The 15,137-nt window shown below is 39.3% G+C and overlaps 1 protein-coding gene across 1 annotated transcript; it reads right to left on the bottom strand.

Moving 5' to 3' along the window:
* Positions 1-7,180: 7,180 nt before the first annotated feature.
* Positions 7,181-14,595, bottom strand: tmem17 (transmembrane protein 17). Its single transcript, XM_003230371.4, has 4 exons — positions 14,420-14,595; positions 10,345-10,448; positions 9,973-10,086; positions 7,181-7,970 (listed from the first exon to the last, which is right to left on the bottom strand). The coding sequence occupies exons 1-4, from the start codon at positions 14,523-14,525 to the stop codon at positions 7,617-7,619; spliced, it is 678 nt and encodes a 225-aa protein (XP_003230419.1). The 5' UTR covers positions 14,526-14,595; the 3' UTR covers positions 7,181-7,616.
* Positions 14,596-15,137: the final 542 nt, after the last annotated feature.

Genomic DNA, 15,137 nt, shown 5'->3' with positions numbered 1-15,137 from the left:
AAGAAAGAAAAAGGGTCTTGTGTAATATTCTGAATTGTCTACTTGTTGATTTATTTTTAAAGGCTATGTTTGCAACTGATTTTAATGTATTTGTGAGTTTGATTACATTTTTGGCTATTTTTATGCCGAGGTTATAGTAGTGCTTGCTTGAACTCGAGTCATGAACTGGGGGAAAATGTAGGGTATAAATAAAGAAAAGATCAGAAAGGAAACTACTCAAAGCCTGAGTAACACATGCATATAGCCCGCTTGATTCTCTCAGCTTGATTATTTCCCCACAGAATATATGCTATGGCTCCACTGGTCATAATTCTGCTTGAAATAACATGCATATTTTCTCCTTTGGTGTTTGAGATTGTTTTTTTAAAAAAATGTAAGATCAGGGGGGCTCTGGGCATCAGGGAGTGAGAGGGAAAGGCTTTGAGCAGTGACTGGCAAGGGGCAAAGGCTTGGGGGAGCTGGCGGCGGGGAAGGGGAACGAAACTGCATCAAACTTGTTGTATCCGGTCCGGGGGCCATAGTTTGAAGACTCCTGCTATAGCCTATCTTGTATTCTATCCATCTGCCTCCTTACTAAGAACTATAGACCTGAGCAGTGTGAGAATGAATTCTAACATAGTTATAGCACCTTGATTGTAATTCAATTGCCTTAGCTGAACCCTAGGGAATCATAAGCTTTGTCATCTGCTGAGGCATCAACACTTTCTGGTAGAGGATGCAGGCACTACTCCTTGACACTTGATCAAGGAGAGACTTCGACTTACAGCGCATGGAGAAGTCGTCCAATTGAGAACTCTGGCTGCATAATTTTACTTATATTGGAAAATAATTTGACCTTTTTTCACTTTGCAAAGAAGATATCAATCTTGCCAATCAATGAGGTAATTTGTATTTGAATAAGAATTTCTAACTCTGGGATAGAATTATTTTACTTTTAAAAGAAAATCCATTAAAACTCACATTTTTAGAGCTAAGCTTTTATAAAACACTATTACATTTTTTCCTGAAACCAGCTGTATCTCTCCCCATTTTATGCTCCTATCAAATTCTGTAGAACTGTTCTGAAAGTATTGGTAGTGAAAAATGAGAGGATTTTTTTAAATCAGTGATTAAAGAGGGGAATGAAAAAGTGGTTGTTATGTGTTTTCCGGGCTGTATGGCCATGTTCCAAAAGTATTCTCTCCTGACGTTTCACCCTTATCTATGGCAGGCATCCTCAGAGGTTGTCCCAACCTCTGAGGATGCCTGCCATAGATGTGGGCGAAACGTCAGGAGAGAATACTTCTGGAACATGGCCATACAGCCCTGAAAACACACAACAACCCTGTGATTCCGGTCATGAAAGTCTTCGACAACAGAATGAAAAAGTGTTTTCCTTAAACAGTGTAGCTTAGTTTAAAAACATTTTCCACTAATCTAACCTTGATCATAGCTTGAAATAAGCAGAGGAGCAGTTGCTTATTTAAGTGTTTGAAAATATCCTCTTCTTGGCATGCACTTTCTCATATTTTCAAGATAGATCTTCCTGTCTGATAGGAATGCTTTACTTTAAAAAACTGGAACAATCTGGGCTTAATTGTGAAATTTGGTTCTGGAATTAGATGAACACTAATAAATCCTATGAAAACATGGGTTCACCAGAAGTCATCAGACAACTTGAAGGCCCACACAATGTTGTAACAGTGGCTCATGCCACAGCCTGGTCAGTGGATGAATGTGGCAATGTGCTGGCTTCACTTATGCTCTCATTATGCTGCCAGTAGTTTTGTTTGCACGTCAGTGAGAAACATAAGCATTTAGTAATATTTTATTCCATTTTAATTAAACTTCTGTAGAATGGGTGGCAGGGAGGGAACACTGCCTCTTGAGCTAGCAGCTGTCAATGAAATACACAATGTGCCAGGAGATGAAACAGTGGAGTTCCTTACATTCCACCCCTTTCACAAAGCTAAGTTGGCAAATGAGCCCCATGCTAAATAAAACTGAGATGCCACTGAGATAATGCTAGGAATTTTTATAAGGATAAACTCTGTCACAGAGCAATAACAAATCTGTATCTGTGTAAACTGGAGAAACATTTTGAAGTGACGTCAGTGTAAACAACCTTTACACAAGCCCTGGCAGGTTCATAATGACATGTTAGCTAAGAAATTATTCAGTGGGATAGACAACTTAGGAAGGTGTGCTGTTTTAGACTCCTGGATTTTTATCTAAAACCATTCTACAATAAGACAATGGAAGTATGTAAAATGAATATGACTGTGTTCTGGGGCTACCTAATGTCCGCAACAGGGATGTTTTGTTTTTCAATTTGTCACCCTTTTTGTTAACACAAAATCTAAACTGTTGCCAGGTTCAAGATTATACCCTAAATCAGCATAGGAGCCTGATCCCCTGCCCCAACCAAAATCTGTCCCATCTTCTTGTTTTGAAGGGAAGAGTTCTATTCCTAATGTTTCTTTTTCCAGGTGGCAGGCATGGAGGCAGTTGAACTGAGTGTCTCTAAAGTATTTTCCCCAATTAAACATATCCTAAGGGAAGGCCCCATTCCATTTGATCTTCCATTGTTTTAATTTAAGACCTGAAGATGCTGAAATTGCTTAATTTCTTACATCTCCTTAACCACAGATGCAAATCTTTAGAATGTGTTTTGTGGGCTCCAAATCCCTTTGGATTTTGTGGATAGAAGGGAAAAAATAAGGAAAAAAGAGAAAGAAACTAGAAGTTTTTAGCAACCTTCAACGTTATAAATGTTGACAACTCCTTGGTTATACTAGTGTATTCTTCCATGTACCAGTGAAGTAAACTGCCTCAAACAGAAACAATCAGATCATGCCCAAATAGCTCAAGGCTGTTTTGTGCAGCTCATAACATGCATCATTATGCTTTGAAATAAGGAAAGGATGGGGACGAAAGAGATAGTATCGAAGTTTCTCAGAGCTTGAAAGGCTATTCCATTCAGAGTAGTAACCAACCTGAAATTCACTCTGATCTTTCTTTGTTTTGGGAAAGAAGCACAAGTGGCTGGGGAGCAGGGGAAGGATGGTGGACTCTGTGCCACTGGTGTTTGAAGAAATGTGGGAGGTTCTTTATATGTTACAGAAATAAATCACTTTGCTTTTCCATTGGAGGGCTACTCCCAGACTGTGGAAAACATCTTGGCTCACCTACTTGACTACATCATCAGACCTACTTTCAAGTGCCACCGTTCCTGACTCTGGGGTCCCTGCTCAGTCTCCAGACTTTTCTACCTTTCAGGAAATTGAATGCTTATTGGTCCTACATTTTAGACACGATTGTTCAAACCACAAGAGCTGTGACTTTTTAAAATTCCTTGTATATTTATTAAATCATATCAAGTGGAAATCTCAATTGCCCCAATTTTGTTTTTTAAACCTCAAATAGTTAACAAGAAAATAGCAAGTATACTGAAAGTTAAAGAGTGGTTGATGAAAGGCTTTTAGAAGTAAAGAAAACATAACAACAGACAAATGAAAGTTTGATGAGTGAAACACTTTGCTTAGGCTGTGCCTGGTTGATCCACTGAAACAATGAGATTTAAATGATCACTAGATCATTTTGCTAGATCATTTAAGTCCAACTGATAGCAATGGATCTTCTCCAGTGAGGTCATAACCTTCTGCTCTACTTTGCTGGGGCTCATTCAGCAGACCATGTAGTCCTGGTCATCTACTACTGGATTTCTTTTTATTTATAAAATCATATTTAAAGCAGACCTATAGAAATCAATGAGACTCAAATCAGCCATGGGGTATGTCAAGTCCTACTGATTTCTGTGGATTTACTCTAAATCTTTGTCAACTTGTAATTTATGGGAGTGAGGATAAAAAGAGTTTGTGTGTATTTGTTTATAGCAAATGATAATTTTATGCTGAAATGTATAATTTCCCCAAGGAACTAAACAGAATCGTAACCCCGTTTCTACTCAGGCACTTTAATATGTATCAGACATTGTGTCTTTAATACATGCTTCATATTTCTTTGTTCAGATTTAACTTCAGAAATATTTATGTATTCAGAAATGAATTAAACCCTTCTAGGACATAAGGGGCAGGATCTAAATACCCCTTTTCCCCACAGGGAAGCAGTAAATATTTTTAGAAGAAAAGATTTCATGCTGAGAACTGGCTGCTAGCCAGCACTGAAAACGCTTCTAGGTTTTTTTTATTAACCAGCAGCAGTATTAGAAACAACAAACAACCTCAGCAAGATGGCATTAGGCCATATGGTGGAATTAAAAGGCACTCAGCCTACCAGATACCAAAGTTCACAGTTTATAAAATGCAAGTATATGAGCAGAAACTATCACCCACAATTGCCTAGTCTGTTATCTTGTTGCCTGCTGTTGGCTGCTGACTGTTAAACAATTTCTATATAACTCGTTGAATAATTTTAGCTGTCTAAATTGATTATAGTAATTTAAAAAACCTTTATTTATAACCTGCGCTATCTCCCCAGTAGGACTCAGGGCGGTTTCCAACAAAATATGGCAAACATTCAATGCCATAATAAACAATAAAACAAAACAAAACAGTAAACAAATGCATCAATACAAACTTATTATAACTAGCCAAAATAACATACTCTTAATGAGGAGGGCCTGAATATATTGTGGGAGGGAACTATCCAAAGGTTGAATGTCCATAATCTAGCCAAACAGGTAAGTAATTAAATAGATGTGGTACATCTAAATCAATCACACTTATGTTCCTAATTAGTTCTGAAGGGCTACTTCCATTTATTAAAACTTCTTTACAGAGCTAATGTTTCATTTTTAGCTTGGTGCAGCAGCATAGATTTCAGCCTGAGCTTTAGTACACAGCATAGAAAACAATACTAAATGCCACTTACATTTTTAAACACAGCAAACACAAAATCAGTCAAACCCAAGTACTCAAAAGTTCTATTGTTTGCAGGTCCAACTAAAATCGGTGCTTACAAATTGCTCCTATTTAATAATTATTACATTTGAAACTAGAAGTCATTCAAATTTTGTACAGCATAATTTATGGGTCAATTTACTCTTGGTGATGGCTAGCACCACACTAAATTATTCTCCTAGTAAATTTTGCAGAATCCCTTCAAGACTTTTTCCTTCTTTCTTTTACAGCTCTGTTTTCAATCTTGGCTTATCAGTATCATATTTCATGCCCTATGCTTCTAGGGGGGAAATTCAATATTGAAGAACAAAATAATCCGGGCTTTCCTTCATTTCTGCCCTTTATATCCTAGGGCTGTCCCAACTCAATGACCCAGTTTCGATTGTGTTGCATTTGGCTCTTGCTGACTGCGACCAGCCTGGTTAATCCTTTTTGTGCCTTATCACTCATTCTTGTAATTTACTTTCCCTCACCCTTTAATTTTGTCCATTCTCCCTTCTCCGGCTACTAGTGTGTATTTCACCCCCTTTAAGAGGCTGACTGCTTCTCTTCGTGCTCTTTCATTCAGGTTGCTGGTCAGAGACACAAAGACATGGCCAGGGGTTAGCATCACATCTTGACAGTTAGCATTGCATTTTTCTCATCACCAGAGAGAAATTCCACATTTTCCAATAAAAGGCTATGCCCCTTGAAGATGCCATTATTGATAAGGGAGGATAGAAAATGAACCTCTAAATTGGTCATACTGAATAAATCACAATCTTCTGAAACTTTTCCCTACAATGCTAATCTCACTTCCCCTCCGTAATGCTAATCTCCTGAGTTAAACTGACATGAATCTCATAACAACTGTGTGGAACAAAATAACTAAATTCCCCCAGGTGAAATGAAACACCAACGACATCATCTGTTAAAGATAACAGAGGAAGAAAAGAAGTGGAGTATTGTTGGCACCTTAACATAAAATACAGTAATGTTTGAAACCTAAGTCTGGGTAAGTACAAATATTGTCATAGAAAGGAACTTAACTATATCAGAGTCATGCTAAATGTGTAAAATCACATTTATTATGTAAAAGTTTCTTGGAAAAACAAAATGAATGCCAGCTTTGCTCTGCTGAATTGCAAATTAGCATGAAAAAAATACTTTCAGACTAAAAATTAGTGGCATCAGTTTAATGATCCCTAAACGTGAAGCCTAAAGTTTTAGTAAGACTGCAAATGAACTAAGGCAAGTTATCTTGTCGTTGATGATAAGAAACATGATATTGCTCTAGTTGATCTATCCACATTTCTTCATAACAAATAGGAAGAGAGGTGGTGGTGTTGATCTTCCTGTTTCCACAAGGGACCTTACCACTAGTGGATTTCAGGGAAGCTGAATGGATTTTCCATTACAAGCACAGGGAAGGCTCTTTGAGAATGGACTAAAGCCAGTTAAATGATATTCAGTACTGTATGTGTTTTCAATTTTTATTTGTAAAAACTGTATGACAATGAAGATTTTTATTCTGTTAGGCAAAGTGACACAAAGTAGATCCTGGTCACTTTCAAGGAACCATTAGCAGGTTTCCATTTGATGGCACTAGTACATAATAGATCCGAAAAAACCCACACATTAAAAAGGTTGTGATAATGAGTTTAATGAGATAATGAGATTCTAGTTTGCTCTTTTCTCATGTTTTCTAATCTTAAATCCAAATCACAGAACAGCATTAAAAATGTTTCAATTAAAACTCAATTCTTTGTCTATTTACATCTAAATGGATAAAAAATAACCCCAAGCTCTAAATTGTGTTATACTCAATGTTCAAAAGTGTTTCGGAGCAAGAGAACAAATGAGACTGTGAAGTAGCTAGACTTAGTTTACTAGTGTGTATGGTACAAAATGAGAACAACAAAATTGAACTGCTTGAAATGAAAACTGTAATACTGTTTCTGAGGATTTTTCACATTTGCTGTATGTCATTACAGAACTCTCTCAAGCATTTTTCCTGGAGAAGTCCATCTGACCAATCCTATTTCAACTGTATCGAGAGATGGTACAGATCTTATGATGTCTTGGGGTTGTTGTGTTTTCCAGGCTGTATGGCCATGTTCCAGAAGTAGACTCTCCTGATGTTTTGCCCACATCTATGGCAGGCACCCTCAGAGGTTGTGAGGTTATGATGTCTTTCTTGTTACAGAGAAACAATGTGCATTGGGAGAACTATGGCACCGTTCAATGGGAAATGTTAACTTGTGATTATCTGTTAAAAGCTTTGAATAAATACAGTACAATAAATGAAACATATTTTATTCGTATAAAACTTTTTCTTTGGATGGTTTCTGAAATAACCCATTTCAATAAAAAATAGTTTCAAACACATCTTCATGCTGATTCAGATTTCCAAAAGAACAGTGAAATCCAACTGCTAGAGCAGAATATTTGTCCTCAATTGAAAAATGACAATGAAGACCTCCACATGGATAATCCAAGACACAACATGAGCAAGAGTGAACAGAAGACTACTCATTGGCTTGTGACTCATGCCTGCAAAATGCACATAGGGTTTTACGTTCTAATGTTACATCTTAAAGTTTGTAACCACAGCAGAATTATCCCACAAACTCCTTATAGAAGAGCAGGTGTTTCTGATGAATGCATAAATCAGGTTTTCCAAAACAAACAATAAAGGCACAAAAATAGAATCATGTGATGGCTTCCTGGTGATCCTCAAGCTCTCAGAGCAGGTCCCCATCCACCACTTGCTGAGGAAATTTCTTCTATTGGGGGTCTCATAACCCATGGGGTTTCCAGCCTTCCTTTCTTCCAGACCCGCTTCTCAGGGGACAAATCATTACCTAGCTGGTCAAACTCGTGAAGGCGGAAACGAGTTGCCAGTTGGTTCACCATTTTTTTGAGGGCAAGGAAGGCAGAAATGACTTGGAAAGAAAGGAACACTATAAAGATGATGTTCACTGCTCGTTCCAGTGGTTGGATCTTCAGACCTTCGTTTAAAAGCAGGAAGAGAATTAAGGGCAGTTGCAAAAGAATACTCAGGAGCCAAAAGCCAGCTAGCTCTGGAACCTTTGAATAGAGGAAATAATTATCAATGTACTTCCTCTTGACAACATTACAAATCAAGCAAAGAACTTAATGACATAGAAAGCTAAATGCAGGCTCTAAAAAATAAAAACCTGGGACCTCAAAGATTTCAGTGGACAGCTTCTCAGTGACACATTACAAGAATTCCACTCAGTCTTTTCTTTTCTGCAGATAACACTCTTGCCCTATTGTTACTGTTATGACTTTGAAGACAATTTTGTCAACAAGATGAATTGCCATGACTAGATTTTTCAATTAAATGTTTTGACAGGTATCATTCTTTATATTGTTCCAATGACAGGGAGGAAATAAGTGAAAATAAATAGAACAAGACAATGTTAGAGGAATGGAGGGAATACATATAAACTGTTCACTTTTAACAAGAAGCATCACATTTCTTAGTGACTGAACAGAAGCAGATGGGAAGTTGACTTGATCCTATTCTCATCTGTCCCACTTCAGCTTTGCAACAAAGGAACTTTAAGTTCAAGGAGCAGGTTCTTGTCATGTACCCCCGCTCTTCACAACAGGGAGGTAGAAACAGCAAAAAATAGAAAAAAAAGAGGTAACCCACAACTTGGGGACCCACAGGTTGGGAACCACTGCTCTAAACTATAGGCCAAACCAAAGTATTCCTTTCCTGAGCAAGATCCTACAAAGAGTGCTGCCTTCCCAGCTCTAGATGAAATACCAATGATTATCTAGATCCACTTCAACCTGGTCTCAGGCCTGATTATGGGATAGAGGCAGTTTTGATTGCCTTCAATGATGACCTCCGCAGTTGACTGTGTCCTGCTTGGTTCTGCTGTTCCTCTCAGCAGCTCCCAATACCAGTGACCATGGACTCTTTCTGGGCCGCCTCTGTGGGATGAGACCTGCAGAAGATTCCTGGCCTTCCTAGAGGCAGGAACTCCCTTTGAAATCACAGGTTTGCAGCTAGGGCATAATCTTGAGTTCAGGCTTGGGCCTGGGTGCCCAGGTTTCAGCAGTGTCCAGGAGAGCCTTTGCACAGCTAAGACTTGTGCATCAACTGCACTCATTCCTCAAGAAGCCAGAGCTAGATATGGTAACACATGCCTTCATTACACCTTGTTTGGACTACCAAGACACATTCTGTTTGCAGACAGAATGCTGCCTGGGGTCTGTTAAAGGGAGCATATAAACCCCTTGTTAAAACGGTTTCAGTGGTTACCAGTTCATTTCCAGGCACAATTGAAAGTGCTGGCCATATCTATAAAGCCCTGTACAGCTTGGATCCAGACTACTTGAGAGACTGTGTCTCCCTATATGAATCTGTCAGAACCTTAGGAACGTACAATATGAATGGGTTCCCGAGTACCTTGTGCTGAGAACCTTAGGAACCCCAGAGCATGGGCCTTCCTTCAGTCCTACTACTGTCTCAGAATCCCAGTGACTACGCCTGATCCCTAGGGTCCCATTCCACAGGAGGTAAGGATGGCACCCTCCCTGTCTGCGCTCTTTTTGCTGGCAGTTCAAATAGGCTTTTAATCAGTACTTGCTTGCGGGGGAGGGGTCTTATTGGGCTGCATTACTTTTAATGTTTATGTTTTTGAAATACTTTTATATTGCTATTAATCTATTGCTTTATCTGATTATTTTACTAGTGTTTTAGCTTATTCTTTCTGTGAGGTCCTCTGAATCTCATTCTAAGAAGAAGGCAGCATATAAATGAAATAGATCATCATCATCACTGTTGTGTAATTGGTTGGGCAGTTGTGGGATCCAACACAATGGTGTTGACATATATTTAAATTGCAATATATCTGAGTCCAGCTTTACATTCTTAGTCCTTTATTTGTGGAAGTTGTAATTTACAAATAGTTGAAATATATATTATGGATTCATCAAGTCTAACAAGGAGGCTCTCAGTTCAGACTTAAAATACTCCTTTATTTGGTTTAAACCAATTTAAAATGCTTTATTCAGTTGTTCAGAATAGTGATCCCAAAAGATGTGCACATACCTTCTCCTGCAAATTTCCCATGTATCCTAGGTATAGACGGATAATCTCAATCAGAGATGTTAATATAGCAATTGTCACAAGGATGAACTTGTAGTAGTCAGGTAAGACTGGATACTAGAGATGGGAGGGAAAATATAATTACTTCACTCGAACAAGGTCATCTTGCTAATATAATACACTGTGAAGCCACACTAAGAAGCCAATGATGTTTTTTTCTGAATTTGATGTTTCCAAACCTGCCTGCAACAAATCTATCATCATTGAAAACATTTTCAGCATAAATCTTAGTACATAATCACTGCAGAATTCTAATGAGAAATCACTAATTTATATAATGGGCATTATGAAGATATCAAGGTCTTGAGTACTCACTTTCAGCTGCAACATGAGTATATTGCTCAGCCACCAAAATGGGAAAAAGCAGAGGTTGAAATAGAGGGACATCTGCAATGGTAAACTGGAAACGATTTCATTATCTAGAGAAACGCAAAGAAAAAGCCTCGTCAGCCACTTGATAAATACGCTCTCTCATGTGTTGGAGGCAGTTATTGGTGTATTTATACTGGACTAATTGAACCTTCAGAGTACGCACAGGTTTGGGCCAAAACAAAACAGTCACAATTTTTACTTTTGAGAATCACCAGTGGGAATAGGCCAACATAAATACCATAAATACCTAAATATCCTAAAGGTGGGGACTTTTCCCAAATACCATCTCCTTTGACTTGTCCTTGGCATTAAACTTACCTAAATTCTCCGACGGATTCTTTTACACTTGTCACTCTACTCCCCCTGCATTCATCTTGTAATATAATCCCATTTTGCCAAATTTATTATTTAATCAAGTTTTATTGTGTTTTAATTTATTTAGTTAACTATTACAGGAGTTTTGGGATAGCAATTAGTGTCTATTTGTCTGTGTATTTTTGTCTTTTATGGCTGATACAGTTAATAAACAGATCTAAGGCCCCTTCTACACTGCCAAATAAAATCCAGATTATCTGCTTTGTACTGGATTATATGGCAGTATAGACTCATATAATCCAGTTCAAAGCAGATGTGGATTATCTGGTTTGAAAATCTGGATTATATGGAAGTGTAGAAGAGGCCTAAAGGTGTGTATGTGTGTGTGTGTGTGGGTGGGGGGTCCTATTAGATCTTGGAAGCTAGGCAGGGTCATTTTTTGTTAGGATCTGGATGGGAAGCCACCAGATACCAGGGGCTGTGGGCTGTATTCCAGGGGAAGGAGTTTGCAAAAACACCTCTCTTTGGCCCCTTCTACACTGCCAAATTATCAAATCAAATAATACACATTTATTTATTTATTGTGTCAGAAGTGAATAGAGAATACAATTATAATGTATAAAAAACCACAAAGTTATAAAAACTTGACATTAGACTGAATTTCTTATGACCAGAAGCTGGCCACTTCGAGTGCAATACAGTCTGAATACAATACAGTCTGAGCCCTGCCACATGCACAATGGAGGACCTTCTTACAGCAACACCTGAGGCACTCGAAGTGGCCAGCTTCTGATCAAAGAAAATTTAGTATAATACCAACATTTAAACTTTGTCTGTGGTTTTTTAATATATTATAACTGTATTCTAAATTCGCTTCTGACACAATAAATAAAAATAGTATAATTTCTCCAATGGTGTTGGGTGTAAACATCCTGTGATAGTGCAGCACGTCTCATTAAGAGCCACATTCACTGTTTTAATGTGGTGAGATGTATTCCACACTGGCCATGAGTATTCAGCAGCAGAGTTGCTGGTTTATCTGCTTTAAATTAGATTAATAAGAGGCTACACTGCTATAAGACCAATACAATCTGGATTTCATATGACAGTGTAGCAGTGGCCTTTCTTGCCTAAGGCGGAATCTACAATGTCCTATATCTGGCCCAGTTTACCTATCTGAACGTATCTCTTCCTAGTTTAAGATCATCTGGGGAGGCCCTGCTCTTGGTCCTGCCTCCTTCACAGGCACGACTGGTGGGGACAAGAGACAGGGCCTTCTCAGTGGTGGCCCCTCAACTGTTGGATTCTCTTCCCAGGAATATTAGATAAACCCTCTCCCTCCTGACCTTCCATTTTTAGTCATTTATATTGGTTTGAACTCTTCACATTTTTTTTCTGTTTTGGGCTTCGCTCCATGTTAGCCGCCCCAAGTCCCTTCGGGTGATGGTGGCGGGATAGAAAACAAAGTATTATTATTATTATTATTATTATTTCCATAAGCGAGTGGCTTTGTGACCAAGCCTTTGGAGAACTTGTCTATCAGATATGGAATGATGTGCAATGACCATTGGGATGGCCCGGATAACGCTGGATTACGTGATTAATTGTGAATGTATTGTTTTAAATGTTTAAATGTATTTTATACAGTAGAGTCTCACTTATCCAAGCTTCTGGATTATCCAAGCCATTTTTTGGAGTCAACATTTTCAATATATCGTGATATTTTGGTGCTAAATTCATAAATACAGTAATTACAACATAACATTACTGCATATTGAACTGCTTTTTCTGTCAAATTTGTTGTATAACATGATGTTTTGGTGCTTAATTTGTAAAATCATAACCTATTTTTTCTCTTTTCTTTTTTTAATTAATAATTTTTATTTATACTTGAAACTTATACATTCTTTAACAAACTTGCAATACAGAGTTATGTATATCAAGCTCATATAGTATTTTCATTCTCTATATTACATACTCATATTATTTACCTTTTGTTACCCCTCACCTAGTGCTATCCCTTCAGCCCAGACCAGCCAATTACAATATTTATTTCCAAAATTCCATTGTTTCTTTTACAGGTTTTTTCCTCTTACCTTCTACATATACAAACTTTATAAATTTTCCCCATATCTTCCCAAAATCATCCTTTTTTAATAACCCTCTTTTAATTTTAATCTTACATGTCAATTTATCATTTATCACAATATCCCAAATCTCCTTATACCATTCTTCCAATTGGCACTCCTCACTTCCCTTCCATTTTTTGGCTATTAACAATCTTGCTGCTGTTAGCAAGTTGGCGATTAATTCCTTTAACTCTTTTGATATTTGAATATTATCCATAAATGACAACAGTGCTATTTCAGGCGTTCCTATTATATCTGTTTTGGTGATTCCCTTTATTTCTTTAAAAACGTTCTCCCAAAATTTTTGAACATATTTACAGGACCACCACATATGTATATACAGTAGAGTCTCACTTATCCAACATAAACGGGCCGGCAGAATGTTGGATAAGCGAATATGTTGGATAATAAGGAGATATTAAGGAAAAGCCTATTAAACATCAAATTAGGTTATGATTTTACAAATGAAGCACCAAAATATCATGTTTAACAACAAATTTGACAGAAAAAGTAGTTCAATACACCATAATGCTATGTAGTAATTACTGTATTTATGAATTTAGCACCAAAATATCACGATGTTTTGAAAACATTGACTACAAAAATGCATTGGATAATCCAGAATGTTGGATAAGTGAGTGTTGGATAAGTGAGACTCTACTGTATATACCATTTTCCTGGCAGCCCCTCCATATCATAACCTAATTCGATGTTTAATAGGCTTTTCCTTAATCCCTCCTTATTATCTAAGATATTCGCTTATCCAAGCTTCTCCAAGCTTCTGCCGGCCCATTTACTGTAATTCTATTTTAACATTTTAATTGTACACTATTTTTAAGGCTGCCTTGAGTCCCCTCCAGGGTTGAGATAGGCAGGGTATAAATGTCGTAAATAAATAAATAAATATCTCAAGATTTGATTCCCAGATTATCTGCTTTGAACTGGATTATATACATCTCCACTGCCAGATAATCTGGGACAAAAAGATAACCCGGGAACAAGTCCTGGGATATTGGGGCAGTGTAGATCCAGCCTAAGGGCCCTTCTACACTGCCATAAAATCCAGGGCCCTTCCAGGCAGGCCCTACATCCCAGGATCCCATCCCAAATTTTCTGCTTTGAAATGGATTATATGAGTCGGCACTGCCAGATAATCTGGGACAAACAGAAAACCTGAGATCAGATCCTGGGATATTGGGCCTGTCTGGAAGGGCCCCCAGATTACCTGCTCTGAACTGGATTATACGACAGTATAGAACCGGTTTAGGGGGAAAGTGTGCTGCTTCCGAAGAGGCACGAACAACAGGTTGGGGTGTTAGGACTCAAACCCTGCGTGGGCTTCACTGTCAGGAAGCGGTGTGGGAGAGGACCCAGCAGGGAGAAGCTTCTCCTCCTCCCCCCCCCCTTATTTTTCTTTGCGCGTGCCTCTTCTCGCGCCTTCAGGCCAAACAAGGCCTCGAACCACCTTCCATCCTTTCCGCGTGGCGACAAGCTCCTTTCCAATCCCTTGCCACTACCACCACCACCGTCGCCGCCATCTTTGGAGCTGGCGAAACACCGCCCCCTCCCCTCACCCGGAACGTCGTCGCCTCCGCTCTCGGGCCCCGTGCGGCTGTTGTCAGTAAAGACCGTGCGGCTGAAAGAGCTGAGCCGACGCCTGACGGGCTCCGGCAAGGACATGGGGCCTTAAAGACAGGCAGCTGCCGCTGCTGCCGCCGCCGCCGCTCGTTGCTGTAGCAACAAGGGGCTTGGCCGGAAACCTCGGCGCAGGCGCAGTGGGAGAGTCGCTCCCTTGGAAAACTGGTCCTAAGCCAGACCCAGGCGCAGGGCCGTTCAGCCAGAAAAGAGAGACAAACTTTGGGCTTCAGTGGCAGAGACACTGCTTGCCATTCCAAGCTCAAGGATTCTCGCTCTTGAAGCCCAAGCCCATGGCCCTTCCACACAGCCATATAATCCAGGCCTTAAAAATGTAAAAGTGTCCCCTGACGTTAAGTCCAGTCGTGTCCGACTCTGTGGGTTGGTGCTCATCTCCATTTCTAAGCCGAAGAGCCGGCGTTGTCCGTAGACACCTTCAAGGTCATGTGGCCGGCATGACTGCATGGAGCGCCGTTACCTTCCCGCCGGAGCGGTACCTATTGACCTACTCACATTGGCATGTTTTCGAACTGCAAGGTTGGCAGAAGCTGGAGCTAACAGCGGGCGCTCACTCCGCTCCCGGGATTTGAACCTGGGACCTTTCGGTCTGCAAGTTCAGCAGCTTAGTGCTTTAACACACTTCGCCACCGGGGCTCC

This window comes from Anolis carolinensis, chromosome 1 (assembly GCF_035594765.1).
Source record: "Anolis carolinensis isolate JA03-04 chromosome 1, rAnoCar3.1.pri, whole genome shotgun sequence".
Lineage (NCBI taxonomy): Eukaryota > Metazoa > Chordata > Lepidosauria > Squamata > Dactyloidae > Anolis > Anolis carolinensis.
This window is presented reverse-complemented; position numbering and strand designations above follow the sequence as displayed.

What these genes read in the sequence shown, in the direction of transcription:
- tmem17 (XM_003230371.4), bottom strand. Translation starts at nt 14,525, where the DNA reads ATGTCCTTGCCGGAGCCCGTCAGGCGTCGGCTCAGCTCTTTCAGCCGC. An exon ending in CGGAGGCGACGACGTTCCGG is followed by an intron (nt 10,449 to 14,419) that starts GTGAGGGGAGGG and finishes GCGTTTCTCTAG; the next exon opens with ATAATGAAATCGTTTCCAGT. An exon ending in TACTCATGTTGCAGCTGAAA is followed by an intron (nt 10,087 to 10,344) that starts GTGAGTACTCAA and finishes TCCCATCTCTAG; the next exon opens with TATCCAGTCTTACCTGACTA.